The sequence below is a fragment of the Coregonus lavaretus genome, assembly GCF_964263955.1.
Source record: "Coregonus lavaretus genome assembly, chromosome: 5".
Lineage (NCBI taxonomy): Eukaryota > Metazoa > Chordata > Actinopteri > Salmoniformes > Salmonidae > Coregonus > Coregonus lavaretus.
Genome location: NC_139992.1, coordinates 49,135,638 through 49,150,021, shown reverse-complemented (window position 1 = coordinate 49,150,021; position 14,384 = coordinate 49,135,638). Strand labels below are relative to the sequence as shown.

General features: G+C 41.4%; 1 protein-coding gene across 1 annotated transcript in view; it reads left to right on the top strand.

The window, feature by feature from the left end:
* The window catches only part of LOC311129302 (uncharacterized protein), a gene marked incomplete at both ends in the record, with an annotated part of 90,150 nt that overhangs the window by 54,717 nt on the left and 21,049 nt on the right, over positions 1 to 14,384 (top strand). The window contains 20 exons of the mRNA XM_084161583.1: positions 1,172 to 1,189; positions 1,484 to 1,522; positions 1,611 to 1,646; positions 1,749 to 1,883; positions 2,144 to 2,245; positions 2,496 to 2,702; positions 2,803 to 2,892; positions 3,962 to 4,036; positions 9,688 to 9,723; positions 10,480 to 10,506; positions 10,698 to 10,757; positions 11,496 to 11,621; positions 12,314 to 12,385; positions 12,472 to 12,567; positions 12,717 to 12,761; positions 13,031 to 13,066; positions 13,672 to 13,707; positions 13,792 to 13,848; positions 14,025 to 14,096; positions 14,265 to 14,336. Coding sequence (XP_084017709.1) covers positions 1,172 to 1,189; positions 1,484 to 1,522; positions 1,611 to 1,646; positions 1,749 to 1,883; positions 2,144 to 2,245; positions 2,496 to 2,702; positions 2,803 to 2,892; positions 3,962 to 4,036; positions 9,688 to 9,723; positions 10,480 to 10,506; positions 10,698 to 10,757; positions 11,496 to 11,621; positions 12,314 to 12,385; positions 12,472 to 12,567; positions 12,717 to 12,761; positions 13,031 to 13,066; positions 13,672 to 13,707; positions 13,792 to 13,848; positions 14,025 to 14,096; positions 14,265 to 14,336 — 1,437 coding nt within the window. The remainder of the gene's footprint in view (positions 1 to 1,171; positions 1,190 to 1,483; positions 1,523 to 1,610; positions 1,647 to 1,748; positions 1,884 to 2,143; positions 2,246 to 2,495; positions 2,703 to 2,802; positions 2,893 to 3,961; positions 4,037 to 9,687; positions 9,724 to 10,479; positions 10,507 to 10,697; positions 10,758 to 11,495; positions 11,622 to 12,313; positions 12,386 to 12,471; positions 12,568 to 12,716; positions 12,762 to 13,030; positions 13,067 to 13,671; positions 13,708 to 13,791; positions 13,849 to 14,024; positions 14,097 to 14,264; positions 14,337 to 14,384) is intronic.

Sequence of the window (14,384 nt, the reverse complement as noted above, 5' to 3'; positions counted from 1 at the left end):
CCGCTCAAGGCTTTTAATTGGGGACCCCTTGTCTATGACCTCCAGACCTGGGTTCAAATACTATTTGAAATCTTTCAAATACTTTGAGCTTTTGCTCTAGTCTGCCTGGAGTGCCAGATGAGTGAAGTTTACAGTTTTGGGACTATTCTATTTGTCCATTAAGCCAGACCAGCTCAATCAAACACAGATTCAGTATTTGAAATTATTTCAAATAATATTTGAACCCAGGTCTGATGGCTTCCTCTCAGAGAGAACCAAAGCAACGAAAGCTTACCATGAATAGAATGTCATGCATCTTGAAAAGTACTTCCTGCAGTACTGTTAAATAGGATGTGATTAATAGGAGGAATATGATAATGGCATTAGATATTTTAACCATATTTGCCTCTGACTGTATTGTTGATGAATGTTCCCAGGGTGCCACCCTTGAAGAGATGAGACAGGCATTCCCTATGCCAATGGGACCTCCTGGGGCTAAAGTAAGCACAATGTTCAAACTCTGCATGGTTCTATCTTTGAATGAATCTAATGGGTATAGTCAGCTGCAGCATCTACACCCAACAACTGCCTGGCAAGGTGTGTATACTGTATATGTTGATTGATTGATTGATTGATTGATTGATTGATTGATATGGATGGATTGGTGGATGGATGAATTGGTGGATGGATTGGTGGATAGATGGATAGATGGATGGATTGGTGGGTTGGTGGATGGATGGATGGATTGGTGGGTTGGTGGGTGGGTGGATGGATTGGTGGGTTGATGGATGGGTGGGTTGGTGGCTGGATGGATTGGTGGGTTGATGGATGGATTGGTGGGTTGGTGGGTGGGTGGATGGATGGATTGGGGGATGGATGGATTGGTGGATGGATGGATGGGTGGATTGGTGGATGGATGGATGGATGGATGGATGGATGGATGGATTGGTGGATGGATTGGTGGATTGGATGGATGGATTGGTGGATGGATGGATGTATTGGTGGATGGATGGATGGATGGTGTATTGATTGATTAATTATATATGATCCAATATATGACGTGATTTTTATGAGTTGATATGATCCCAAGTTGGCTAGCTGGGCTTGGCTTTAGGCTTGTATATGGAATGTGCTTGATATCATACATTCTGAATGCATGTTTCCCTCTCTGCTTCTCTGTCTCTGTGTTTAGGGTCCACCGGGGATGAAGGTAAGAGATATTGCTGACATTACTTAATTGATGAGTGAAGATATTACTGATGTGGAATTTTAATGTGTCTACTTTATATGTTCAGGGAGAGCAAGGTGAGAGGGGATTGAAAGGAGAGAAGGTACTGTGTGCTCAGCAAAAAAAGAAGAAAAGAAAATAGTTTATTCATGCTTATTCGTGAAATGTATTATAAAGTGTTACTAAATATTGTTTCACACATCCAATCAGTGAAACTAAATAAGTGAGGACTTTGGAAATGACATTGTTTTGACCTGTCATACTCCTATTCCACAGGGTGACGCTGGTCTTCCAGGGAAAGCAGCTGAGATGAAGGTAGACATCTTAGAACTACATTAACGGCACATACATTTCATAGTAGACAACAAATCATCAAAAAAATGTTTTATTTTCTCCTGCCCAGAACATTGAAGTCATGTTTGAAGACTATGGCATAAGGGTAAGCTCTTGACTCCGAATCCCAAACAGTTTTATAGTTCAAAGAGTTTTTAATTTCACAGCCCAAGATGGCTGTCCCATTAAGAAGGACTCTGTTTCACAGCTGCCCTTGCTGAAGGCACTGATTGACAGGCTGCTGCAGGACGGCATGGAGGAGCTTCTGCAGGAGCTAACCACCTCTAGGAGAGCCAAGGAGAAGGAGGAGAAACACGGCTCCAACATTATCACTGACTACACAGTACGTACACAGTCCATACATATCTCGTCATCCCTAATCACACGGGGGGCCATACCTGGTCATTTAGTGGGTTCAGTGAGGAAAATTGGAATTGGAATGTCAATTCACTTCCTGAATTGACTGAATTTAAATTGAATTTACCATAACCCTGGTGACAAGCCTGGTGTCAGAACTCTTAGTTAGTTCTGGACTCATGAGTGTGTTAGTGCTGGACTCGGGAGAATGTTAGTGCTGGACTCATGAGTGTGTGTTTTGAACAGAGCTCTGTAAAGGATGAGGTCTCCAAGGAGCCTCTGACAGAGATGGACACCATAGAGGAGGCTGACTCTGACCTAGACAGACAGCTACCAGAACCTAACTCTGTAAGTATCCACTCCAAACATGCTACATGACATAGAAACGCTTTCCCTCACACATATTAAGCCTAACCCTAACACACAAACCAGAGCTAGTTCTATGGAGATTCTCCGTTGAGGATGGTTTTTAGTCCAGGACTAGTCTTTATCTGTATCCCAGAAATCAACCCATATTCTATAGCCCAGTCTAATTATGTATCCGATCAGATAAACTGTTGTACCATGTAATTATTCATCCATTCTCTATCTTCTGAAGGATGCTTTGAATGAAACAGCAGAAGGCCCCACATTCTGGGGTGTCACCACTCCTAATGCCCTTAATGGAGACCAAGACGTGGGGGGGATCGAGAGCACCTCTAAGGGGATAGAGAGGACACTGACAGTGGACGAGGACTTCAGTGAAGCTCCCACGCCCAAGTTGACTTTATCAAACTCAACATTTAACCACACTACGTCCGAAGAGGTAAGGGGTACCTCTTCTACCCACAACCGAACCGTGTCTATCAAATTGACTTTTAAAAGTGAACAATTAATCGAAGACGATCTCTGTGTGTGTGTTTTAGAGGGTCTCTGAGGTACCAGGGGCAATAGTAGAAATTGTTCTCCTCAGTGGGGAAGACTCCTTGAAGAAAAAGAAGAGTCGAGAACGGAAGGTGATGTCACTACAAATAGATCCCTTTTTTTTTTTTTATAAATCTGATTTTTTAACACAACCTTGTTGGATTCAACACAATTTCCAAATTTGAGAAAAGTGTGTTTAACTTGAATCATGCGATTAAACTTAAGTTGTTCACAACCTATTTGTATTCATGACTATACAAACTAATGTTATATTTAAATAGGTCTAAATAGATACTGTCAAAGAAAATATGTAAACTTTCTTAACCCTGAAACATTTCCTTAAATTTACATTTCCAACCATTTTCAGAATTTTCCAATCAATTATTTTCTCTCCCATTAATCAACCCATGACATAGCCCTGTGTAGCTCAGTTGGTAGAGCATGGCGCTTGCAACGCCAGGGTTGTGGGTTCGATTTCCACGGGGGGCCAGTATGAAAATGTATGCACTCACTAACTGTAAGTCGCTCTGGATAAGAGCGTCTTCTAAATGACTAAAATGTAAATGTAAATATCAGCATGTTAGATCTTTACAACTTTTAACTGTGAAATTCTGAACCAGGGCAAGGGACAGAAAGGACGACATAAGAGGCAAAGACAACGCCTGGTAAACGCCCAAACTAAAGATGGAGTCAAAATAACCATATAAACGCCCAAACTAAACATGTCTAACATTTACGTTGTCACAGTCTGTTGCTAAGCATGTCACCCCTACCAGTCTTAACCTCAACTACTTTAAATGACAGTGAGACAAATAATTACTATCATTTATTTCTCAGCAAACCTAACATTTATCGAATTCTAAATCTAAATCAAAACTAAGCTTATTAAACTGTACTTTCTGTGCCTAACTTAACCAATAAAAGGTATTAAATCATCATAACAGACATTTTAAAACAACTAAAAGCATGCTTTTTTTCTCCTAACTTGCTTTTTTGTTTTGTCCTTATTGTTTAAGACTTGTATGTCACGTAAGTCATGTCCTGCACTCTCTGTTTGCTGCTTTGCATCAAATACATGATTATGATAGAAATGTTTATGAAAGATATCTCCTCTTGATATAATTTACATAAGGGACTCACCTTTTTCTCTCCTCTCTAAAGACGAGTACGGAGGAGGCGGAGGAGGCGGAGGAGGAGGAATTTAACGATGGGGAAGAATACAGTTATGAATATGAGGTGAGAAATTATAATTCCTAATTATTTGATTGGTACATATTATTAATCATAACTACAGTATATGTCCATATTAGTTCTGTGGATGGACACCCAATGACGTCAGCTTTCCTAATACACCTCAGGGTTGTTATGACACATTTAGCTCACGGGGCTGCCCATTGCCCACACAAATACTTTGACTCTTATAGCGATGCCCTGGTTTTGTTATGCTAGTGATCAGCATGTGTGGGAACGCTCCTAATTCAAACTTTCCAATCTAGCTGCAAACTCTATTACTCCGATACAATACATTTATTAATGAGTCAATCACACACATTCATGAAGAGGGTGTGTAGTTGACCTTGCATGCGTACATCTCTAGAGACAAAATGAGGAAGTAATATTTTCTCCCACATAGATGTATATAGTTGATTAGGGTGCCCACCCACTTCCCTGAAAATAATTAATAACTAGGAATGTATTAGTTTATGATTGTATGCCAGGGTATTGATGACACACCACACTGGGTATTAATTGTGAATTGTGTGTCGAACTCAGACAACTGTCTCACTCACCAGTAGTGGCGTCATTATTTTGTGACGTTCGTAAAGTTTTTTAGAATGGAATGTTTATGTTTATATAGTTTTTTTCTTAATTTTTGGAACAGGATTCCACAGATGATCCCTTACTGTCAGTGGACGAGCAAGAGGAGTTTGAAATCACAACAGAAAGCACACTACATGGAATGAGCAAAGAGGTGAGCACTTTTTCTTTGCCCCTGTATCTCTACATATAGACAAATGATAGTAAAGACAACAGATAGTAAAACATTTAATTTTCACTTTGACCTTTGAACCAGGAAATGCAGATACAGCATTCTGTCCAATAGTGGTCATTACTCATTATATGTCCATGTTTCTTACAGAGTGGCCTGACAACTTTAGGTCCATATCCATCCCAGTCACCGGGAGACAGAGAAAAGGTATGAATCTGGAGCTCTTTTCCTGAGATACATTGTAAAGTGCAAACTGTGGCAAGCAGAGCCAGCACCATGGACAGCTGAGTTGAGTCGTAGAATGCTGTGACATGGATATGTGACATGTTGCTGTGTGTTTGCTGTATTATATATAGTTCTTGAAACATGCTACATTTTGTTACAAAGCAGGGGGAATTCACCACACCTATCCTTCCCAGCACCACGGAAGAAACAGAGAAGGTAAGTCTGTGACTGACTTTGTGATTCTACCTGGCTCTTTACTAACCATGATCCTGAGGGTTATGGGGTGTAAATGGACACACCTAGACTTCTATTCGTCTTTACTAACCATGCTTCAGTCCATGCATGCCTCCGTTGGACTGTGGGTGCATGAATATGGTGATCTTTCCTCTTACTAACAACTGTGAACATTTCACCAGTGCAAAAGGTACCACAATTTGAATTGTAATTTTAAACAAGGCCAGCATTATAAAAAAGTATTTAAAGATTGGACACAACTGGGCCAACTTGCAATGGAAGACGTCCATATACCAGCATGCACTGAGCATGACCTCTGAACTTTGCCTAAATGGGAATGTCAAGAGCTGCAACCAAAATATGAACTCTTCATGAGTGAATTTATACACAAGCAAACTGATGAAAGAGTTTTTTCTGTTTTATTTGTTTACTTTTTTTGAACACAGGACCTTTCCTAAATCCACAAAGATTGAGACTGTAGATTTGTAAGCACGGAGAGTTTGTATAAACTGTGAAGTGAAGTGTATCGCTGGTGAGGAGCAGTCTACCCTGAACCTGACCAGCATAACATGAGGAGGGACATCTTTTCGTCGCGCAATGATGATGTCATTCATCCAAAGTCACTCGTCCAATGCCACTTCTATGACCAGAATCGTGTCTTATACCTAAACCAAGTACCTAAAAGATTAAATATACATACAGTGTGGGAAAAAAGTATTTGATCCCCTGCTGATTTTGTACGTTTGCCCACTGACAAAGACATGATCAGTCTATAATTTTAATGGTAGGTTTATTTGAACAGTGAGAGACAGAATAACAACAAAACTATCCAGAAAAATGCATGTCAAAAATGTTATACATTGATTGTATTTTAATGAGGGAAATAAGTATTTGACCCCTCTGCAAAACATGACTTAGTACTTGGTGGCAAAACCCTTGTTGGCAATCACAGAGCTCAGACGTTTCTTGTAGTTGGCCACCAGGTTTGCACACATCTCAGGAGGGATTTTGTCCCACTCCTCTTTGCAGATCTTCTCCAAGTCATTAAGGTTTCGAGTCTGACGTTTGGCAACTTGAACCTTCAGCTCCCTCCACAGATTTTCTATGGGATTAAGGTCTGGAGACTGGCTAGGCCACTCCAGGACCTTAATGTGCTTATTCTTGAGCCACTCCTTTGTTGCCTTGGCTGTGTGTGTTGGGTGATTGTCATGCTGGAATACCCATCCACGACTCATTTTCAATGCCCTGGCTGAGGGAAGGAGGTTCTCACCCAAGATTTGACGGTACATGGCCCCGTCCATTGTCCCTTTGATGCAGTGAAGTTGTCCTGTCCCCTTAGCAGAAAAACACCCCCAAAGCATAATGTTTCCACCTCCATGTTTGACAGTGGGGATGGTGTTCTTGGGGTCATAGGCAGCATTCCTTCTACTCCAAACACGGCGAGTTGAGTTGATGGCAAAGAGCTCGATTTTGGTCTCATCTGACCACAACACTTTCACCCAGTTCTCCTCTGAATCATTCAGATGTTAATTGGCAAACTTCAGACGGGCCTGTATATGTGCTTTCTTGAGCAGGGGGACTTTGCGGGCGCTGCAGGATTTCAGCCCTTCACGGCGTCGTGTGTTACCAATTGTTTTCTTGGTGACTATGGTCGCAGCTGCCTTGAGATCATTGACAAGATCCTCCCGTGTAGTTCTGGGCTGATTCCTCACCGTTCTCATGATCATTGCAACTCCACGAGGTGAGATCTTGCATGGAGCCCCAGGCCGAGGGAGATTGACAGGTAATTTGTGTTTCTTCCATTTGCGAATAATCGCACCAACTGTTGACATCTTCTCACCAAGCTGCTTGGCAATGGTCTTGTAGCCCATTCCAGCCTTGTGTAGGTCTACAATCCTGTCCCTGACATCCTTGGAGAGCTCTTTGGTCTTGGCCATGGTGGAGAGTTTGGAATCTGATTGATTGATTGCTTCTGTGGACAGGTGTCTTTTATACAGGTAACAAACTGAGATTAGGAGCACTCCCTTTAAGAGTGTGCTCCTAATCTCAGCTCGTTACCTGTATAAAAGACACCTGGGAGCCAGAAATCTTTCTGATTGAGAGGGGGTCAAATACTTATTTCCCTCATTAAAATGCAAATCAATTTATAACATTTTTGACATGCGTTTTTCAGGATTTTTTTGTTGTTATTCTGTCTCTCACTGTTCAAATAAACCTACCATTAAAGTCATAGACTGATCATGTCTTTGTCAGTAGGCAAACGTACAAAATCAGCAGACGATCAAATACTTTTTTCCCTCACTGTAGGTAAAGCTAAGTTAAATCAAGTCAGTGTCTTATATAATGATTATTGGACGAATAAAATTATGTTTTTTTTATTTTAGCGTTGACTTTGCATAAACTAATTTATTTATTAAAGAAGTTCAACATTTTACATTGGACCTAAGCTATAGTATAGCTTCTCTCTGTCGCTTCAGTATCACAACACTTTTTACCTCCTCATAATTTCTTCAACCATATTCTGATGATTTCAGTGTATCGCTGCTTATCAATTCCTCGACCAAACTTTATTTATTGAAAACATGGAAATAGATTGTATTTTGTTTATTTTCTGTATTAGTTACTACTTTTTCAATGAAATGTGTTTCCATTATATTCTTCAGAATATATAGTATTCAAACCTGTTTTCACTGGTGAAATTTTGATGGTATAATGTTCTCCCTTTGTATTTAACCTCTCTGTGTGCATGTAAGTAAATGTTCAAATGTTCAAAAGTCTTTGTGTCTTCTTTCATCTAACTGTAATCCATTTCTGATACATCATAATCTGAAGGGACATATACACTTGGTCCAGGAATGTGCACACGCACACGCACACACAAAGTGGAACACTAAGGCTGTAGGCCAAGCACCATGGGAACTCCCCACAGTGGTAATGGCACATCAATGACTTATGATCAATGACTCATGAAGTGGTTTTGGGAATTGGCAGGGGAGCCCATCTCATGTCCGGGTCAGAGTAAAGAAGAGCGCCTCCTGGCCTGATTACATGGTAAGTACACTGAAGAAATATGGCTTACCATTCAAATACATTGTAAGAGTTCCTCATTTTTGGAAAACAATGGCAATTGCCAGATATATTGGAGTCTTTGCTGTTTCAGGCATACATGCCAGGAACTGCCGGAGGAAGAAATCGATACCATGACGGACAAAAAGTAAACAGATTTATTTACTAGGGATATTTTTCTATTACAATGATATCAACTACTCATAGGTTGTTATTAAATCAACAGTTAGCATGGAAGGAATGGCACAGGAAATGGGTTCAGATAAGTTATTACACGGTCAATGTAAACAATGTCTGAACATTCCCTCTTTCTGTATTTAAAGTCACAGTCGGGAGCAAGAGGTTCCAAGAAATTAAATGTAAGTGTTGCTCAGCCAAAACATATTGGTGAATTGCCCAACGGAAGGACTGTAGTTTTGATTTTGAATCCATATAAATCAATCGCTATTTATGTCCAATGAATCAAGCAATCAATCAATAAACCAATCCATTTTTTATTTGTGGTTCAAGAGACAGAAACAAGAAAACAGAGACCCTCAGCCTGACCCTGAATCATATACAGAGAGGGAGGTCGACTATGAGACAGAAAGAGACTGGGAGACACCAACAGAGATGGAGGGAGAGAGAGAGGGAAAGGATGGAGATGGAGAGAGAGAGATGAAGATTGAGGGAGAGAGAGATGAACCCATTGCAGCAGAGGAGGAGGAAGAGACACATTGGGAAAGACAGAGAGAGGGGGGGATGGTGGAACAGAAAGGAAAAGAGATGGAAGGAGAGATATACCATGATGCAGAAAGAGAGGGAGAGGAAGAGAGAAGTGGCGACTCTGAGTGGGACATGGAGGAAGACGGTGAATACGAGAGGGAGAGAGAGAGGGAAAGGATGGAGATGGAGAGAGAGAGGGAAGCAGAGCTGGAGTTGCAAAGAGCGAAAATAGAGAGGGAGAGAGAACTAGAGAGGGAGAAAATGGAAAAGGAGAGAGATCTGCAAATGGAGAGGGAGAGTGAACTAGAGAGGGAGAGAACAGAGATAGAGGGAGGCAGAGACCTGGACAGGGAGAGAGAGGAGTGGGAGAGAACAGAGATAGAGGGAGGCAGAGACCTGGACAGGGAGAGAGAGGAGTGGGAGAGACGGAGGCAGGTGATGGAAAGAGAGAGAGGAAGACAAGAAGAGTATGAGGAGGAAGGAGGAGGAAGACCCTATCCAGGGCCAGAATATGACTATTTGAAGGTAAACTCACACACATCCCCCAATCTAAGTCCTGTGAAGATGACATGATAAAAACGCCTGTTCTGTTACCGTCATCTAACACGCATTTCTATCAAACTCCTTTTTGTGTTCCTTTTTGAGTGGTTCCTTCTGTTTTCTAAAGGGTGCACCGGGTGAAAATGGACTTCAGGGACCCAAGGTGACTACCAATCATTTTCAAATAATAAGTGTCTTCAAATGGAGTGAAATAACAATGTCCTGGATCGGCCCCCATATCTCTATAGTACCACGTTGCAATAAGGAACCCTTTATAAATAGTTTGTTAAGGGTGTATAAGACGTTTGTGACAATGTATTATTAATTTGTTGATCAGTGATACCCTGTGCATGGCAGACAATTCACACCATCTTTGCTACAGTATCACAAGCACCAAAATGACGAGAACTACTTGTTTTATAGTCTGTAACTCTCTTATAAATCAACGCAAACCTTTGATAAAGGGTACCTTAATGTAATTTCAACCCAGTCTGTCCTTACGTCACTATACAATGTCACCAGGTCACAACATCAAACGTGTCATCGCTCCCCTCCTACCCACATCTCATTATCAGTGTCTCACGCATGCACGTACACACACACACACACACACACCTACCTACCTACCCACATCTTCCCCTATAAGCTCAGACAGAATGTTGGTCTTTGATGTCCCCAGAGTTCTATTTCTGATCCCTCAGTGGATTAATAATGTGGTATTAATAATTCTGTCTGTTAGTTGGCGGCGTCGATACAAAAGATATCCTTGAAAAACTCTATGGAATTTTTTTCTCTCCGGCTGTCTGAATGGAACGGTACTATTTTGGTACATGAGAAGCAGACAGTCATATGGAGGGCATTCACTTGAATAACAATCCCTTTGTAACTCATTTGTTGACAATTCTCTTTGTTCTACAAGGGGGAACTTGGTGAAAAGGGACACAAGGTAAATGCTTTTCGAATTCAGTAATGTGACAAAGCAAAGCCCGACCCAAGGTCTTTTTAAGCAGTCATGTTTTGAACATTTAAGTATTTGTATTTATTGAAATATCTAACTAGAAGGACTCCTGCACACTGTACTGTATATTTGCAAATGAAACGTATCCTATTGCTATTGTTGTGTTGTTGTGCTTTTAGGGTGAGCCAGGTATTGGCCACAGAGGTCCTGTGGGACAGGCTGGTCCACCCGGAACTAAGGTAGACTCCCACACCATCACTTAGCTCTGCCCCCTACTTACAGCTTTAATAATAATAATAATAATAATATGCCATTTAGCAGACGCTTTTATCCAAAGCGACTTACAGTCATGCGTGCATACATTTTTTTGTGTATGGGTGGTCCCGGGGATCGAACCCACTACCTTGGCGTTACAAGCGCCGTGCTCTACCAGCTGAGCTACAGAGGACCACACTTTAACTGGCTTCAAATGACAATTTTGTCACCTGAGGCCTGATTGTTGCTATGGAGATACAATAGTCAAGAGGAAACACTGAACTTCGAGAAATACCAACACTGTCCTTACCTGTCTCCTATTAGCTGTCCCGCCCCCCTCTCTGTGATTGTCTTTCTGTCTCTCTTTCTCTTTCAATTAATTTATGAATTGTTCTTATCTTCCATTTACAAACCAAAACACTAAAACGTATGGAATTAATTAATTATCATTTAAATTATACCAGTGCAGTAATTAGATCAATGATAAAAAATATAAATATTCACTTTCTATCTTGGTCCCTCTGTCTCTCATTCTCTCCTTCTGTCTGTCTGTCTGTCTGTCTGTCTGTCTGTCTGTCTGTCTGTCTGTCTGTCTGTCTGTCTGTCTGTCTGTCTCTATCTCTGTCTCTTTCTCTCCTTCTGTCTGTATGTCTCTCTCTCTATCTCTGTCTCTGTCTCTCTTTTTGTCTGTGTCTGCATGTCTGTCCTTTTCCCTCTGTCAGGGTGAGCCTGGTGAACCGGGGCCCTCTGGAGCTCAGGGTATTCAGGGTGTCCGTGGTAACCCCGGTATCTCAGGTTCTCAGGGCCTGAGGGGCCAACCAGGAGACCCAGGAGAGGCGGGAAGAGAGGTGAGGAGCTCCCCGACCATCCCTTCAACCTGGGGCCAGGAGTTTGTCCTGATTACTGGAAGGCTTTGTACTGTAGTTATAAGAAACTCAACACCTTGTACTGTAGTTATAGGAAACTCAACACCTTGTACTGTAGTTATAGGAAACTCAACACCTTGTACTGTAGTGGCAGGTAGCTTAGTGGTTAAGAGCGTTGTGCCAGTAACCGAAAGGTCGCTGGTTCTAATCCCCGAGCCGACTAGGTGAAAAATCTGTCGATGTGCCCTTGAGCAAGGCACTTAACCCTAATTGCTCCTGTAAGTCGCTCTGGATAAGAGCGTCTGCTAAATGACTCAAATGTAAATGTAAATGTAAATGTAGTTATAGGAAAGTCAACACCTTGTACTGTAGTTATAAGAGACTCAACACCTTGAACTGTAGTTATAAGAGACTCAACACCTTGTACTGTAGTTGTAAGAGACTCAACACCTTGTACTGTAGTTATAAGAAACTCCAGGCCTTGTAGTTTTAGCCTATTTCCTGGTCAGATCATGTGGTCCCAAAAATGTTGCCGCCCAATTTATGTCATATTCAGCACTAACCAGAAAGCCAGAACAAAGTTATGTTTTTAAAGGGCAAAAATACTGCCTACTAAGTAGGAAGATAATTGTTATAAAGTAAGATGTGTTCTTACTGTTTTTGTTCATCTGTAGGGGGACAGGGGTAGAAGGGGTAAGAACGGATCATCCGGGACTCCAGGAACTAAAGGGAAAACTGGAATAGAGGTATGGAGAAATATAACTTGCCCTAGGCACTGTTTCCCTTCCTATGGTTATCATGTAACATAATGGATGTTTTCTGTTTACCAAAGGGTCCACCTGGTCTACCTGGGATGAAAGGAGATAAGGGTGACAGTATCCCGGGGGAACCAGGCGTCAGGGGTGTGGTCGGGATCACAGGTCGCAGGGTGAGACGGAACAATGGGCTTAATGACCTCAGAGATAGATTCTTGGCAGCATTGTAAAAGATAGAAAAGCTGCTCATCATGACGCAGTAACAACAGGATGGCACAATATACACCATTTTTATATTTGTGATGTGTTTTGTTTGTGACAGGGTGAAAAGGGCACTGCAGGAGTCTTAGGAGCCCCAGGTCACACTGTGAGTTAACATCATCACCTTTCATGATATGGACAGTCCAGAGGAGGCTGTTGGGAGAAGCTATAGAAGGACGGCTCATTGTAAATACTGGAATGCAATGAATCGAACGCCATCAAAGTGGTTTCCATGTGTTATGTGTTTGATACCATTCCAGCCATTAGAATGAGCCCATCCTCCTATAGCTCTTCCCACCAGCCTCCTCTGGTACAGTCATGTAGTTAAGGACATTTGTTACATAGCTACCTTGACCCTTGACCTCTTTTACTTAGGGTCCAAAGGGCTTCCCGGGCAGCAAAGGAGCAAAGGTAGATTGACTGTTACTTCTTTGATGACATGGTAATTTTTGACTATTCTGTGAAAAAAAAAAAAAAATGTGCGATTGAGTGGGTCTTACTAAATACTTTGAGATTTTAGATTTTCAAACACTCATACGTCCACTCAGGTTCTCCAGATAATTTAGATACTTTTACTTTAGAGATAGTTTTAAAGATGGTTTTGACAGCCCGGTGTTTCAGCGTTCAGTCAAATTCTCTGCTCGTTCTATTGAAGTGTCACTTCTGTCTCTTTAAACCCTCTTTAGAACCCTATTTTTTAAACCTGTTTCAACACTCACCATGTGGCCAGTCTATTTCGATTAACTTCAGTCGATTTTTGTGTGTATATAGGGATGTGGAAAATGAAAATGAAGAGTAAATTTTTATATGTAACTACCTGATACAGCCATATAGTATATAGTTTGTGTTTTCTACACACAGACTTCAAATAAATAGTATCTCATAGGCCCATACAGGCTGGGCACCATTTGGTGTATGACACTGATTTACAGTGTTTGTATTTTAATCATAGTATGAATGTTATAAGCCATTGATTCCTTTCATAAAATACCTGCTGACGTAATATATTTTCACAGGGTGACAGAGGTTTAGCAGGAGTACAAGGAGAGAGGGTGAGGTATACATGACATAAGTACTACGCTAAGAGTGTTTTGTGTATGATTCATTAATATATGATGTACCTTCTTTATGTTTAGGGAAGCCCTCTCCAAATCCAGGGACCCAGAGGCTACAAGGGCTTAAAAGGAGAAGGGGTGAGAAACAAGTCCCCGAAAACAAGTCCCCCAAAATGTATTTTGAATGCTAGTTTTTAGTTCCAGAGCAATCATCCTTAAAAAAAATGTTATTTTAGAGAGAGAGCTTTTGCATTTTCACATTGTGTGTTTTCCCGCTGAAGAGGCTGTTTATCTGTTTTGTTTGTTTGTTTTAGGGAGAGCGAGGCTCCCCAGGTTTCGATGGAGATAAAGGCGAGAAGGGAGAGGACGGGCCCCCGGGGTTTAAGGTGCTCCCTAATGATGAAATAACATTTTATGTGGAAAAAGATGTGGATTGCTAATAGATGTAAAGAAAGAGAGTCAAACACCAACAGAAAGAGAAAATACATTATCCAAAACATGGAAGCCAAAGCACATACTGTTCTAACGTTCAGCTTTTTGTTCTCCATCTGAAGGGCCTCAAAGGAGAGGCAGGGGCCAAAGGAGCCATGGGGCTGTTTGGGGTCCGCGGACCAGTGGGCCAGAAGGTCCGTAGGAAATACAGCATGTATCAATCTACAGGCTACATGGAACCA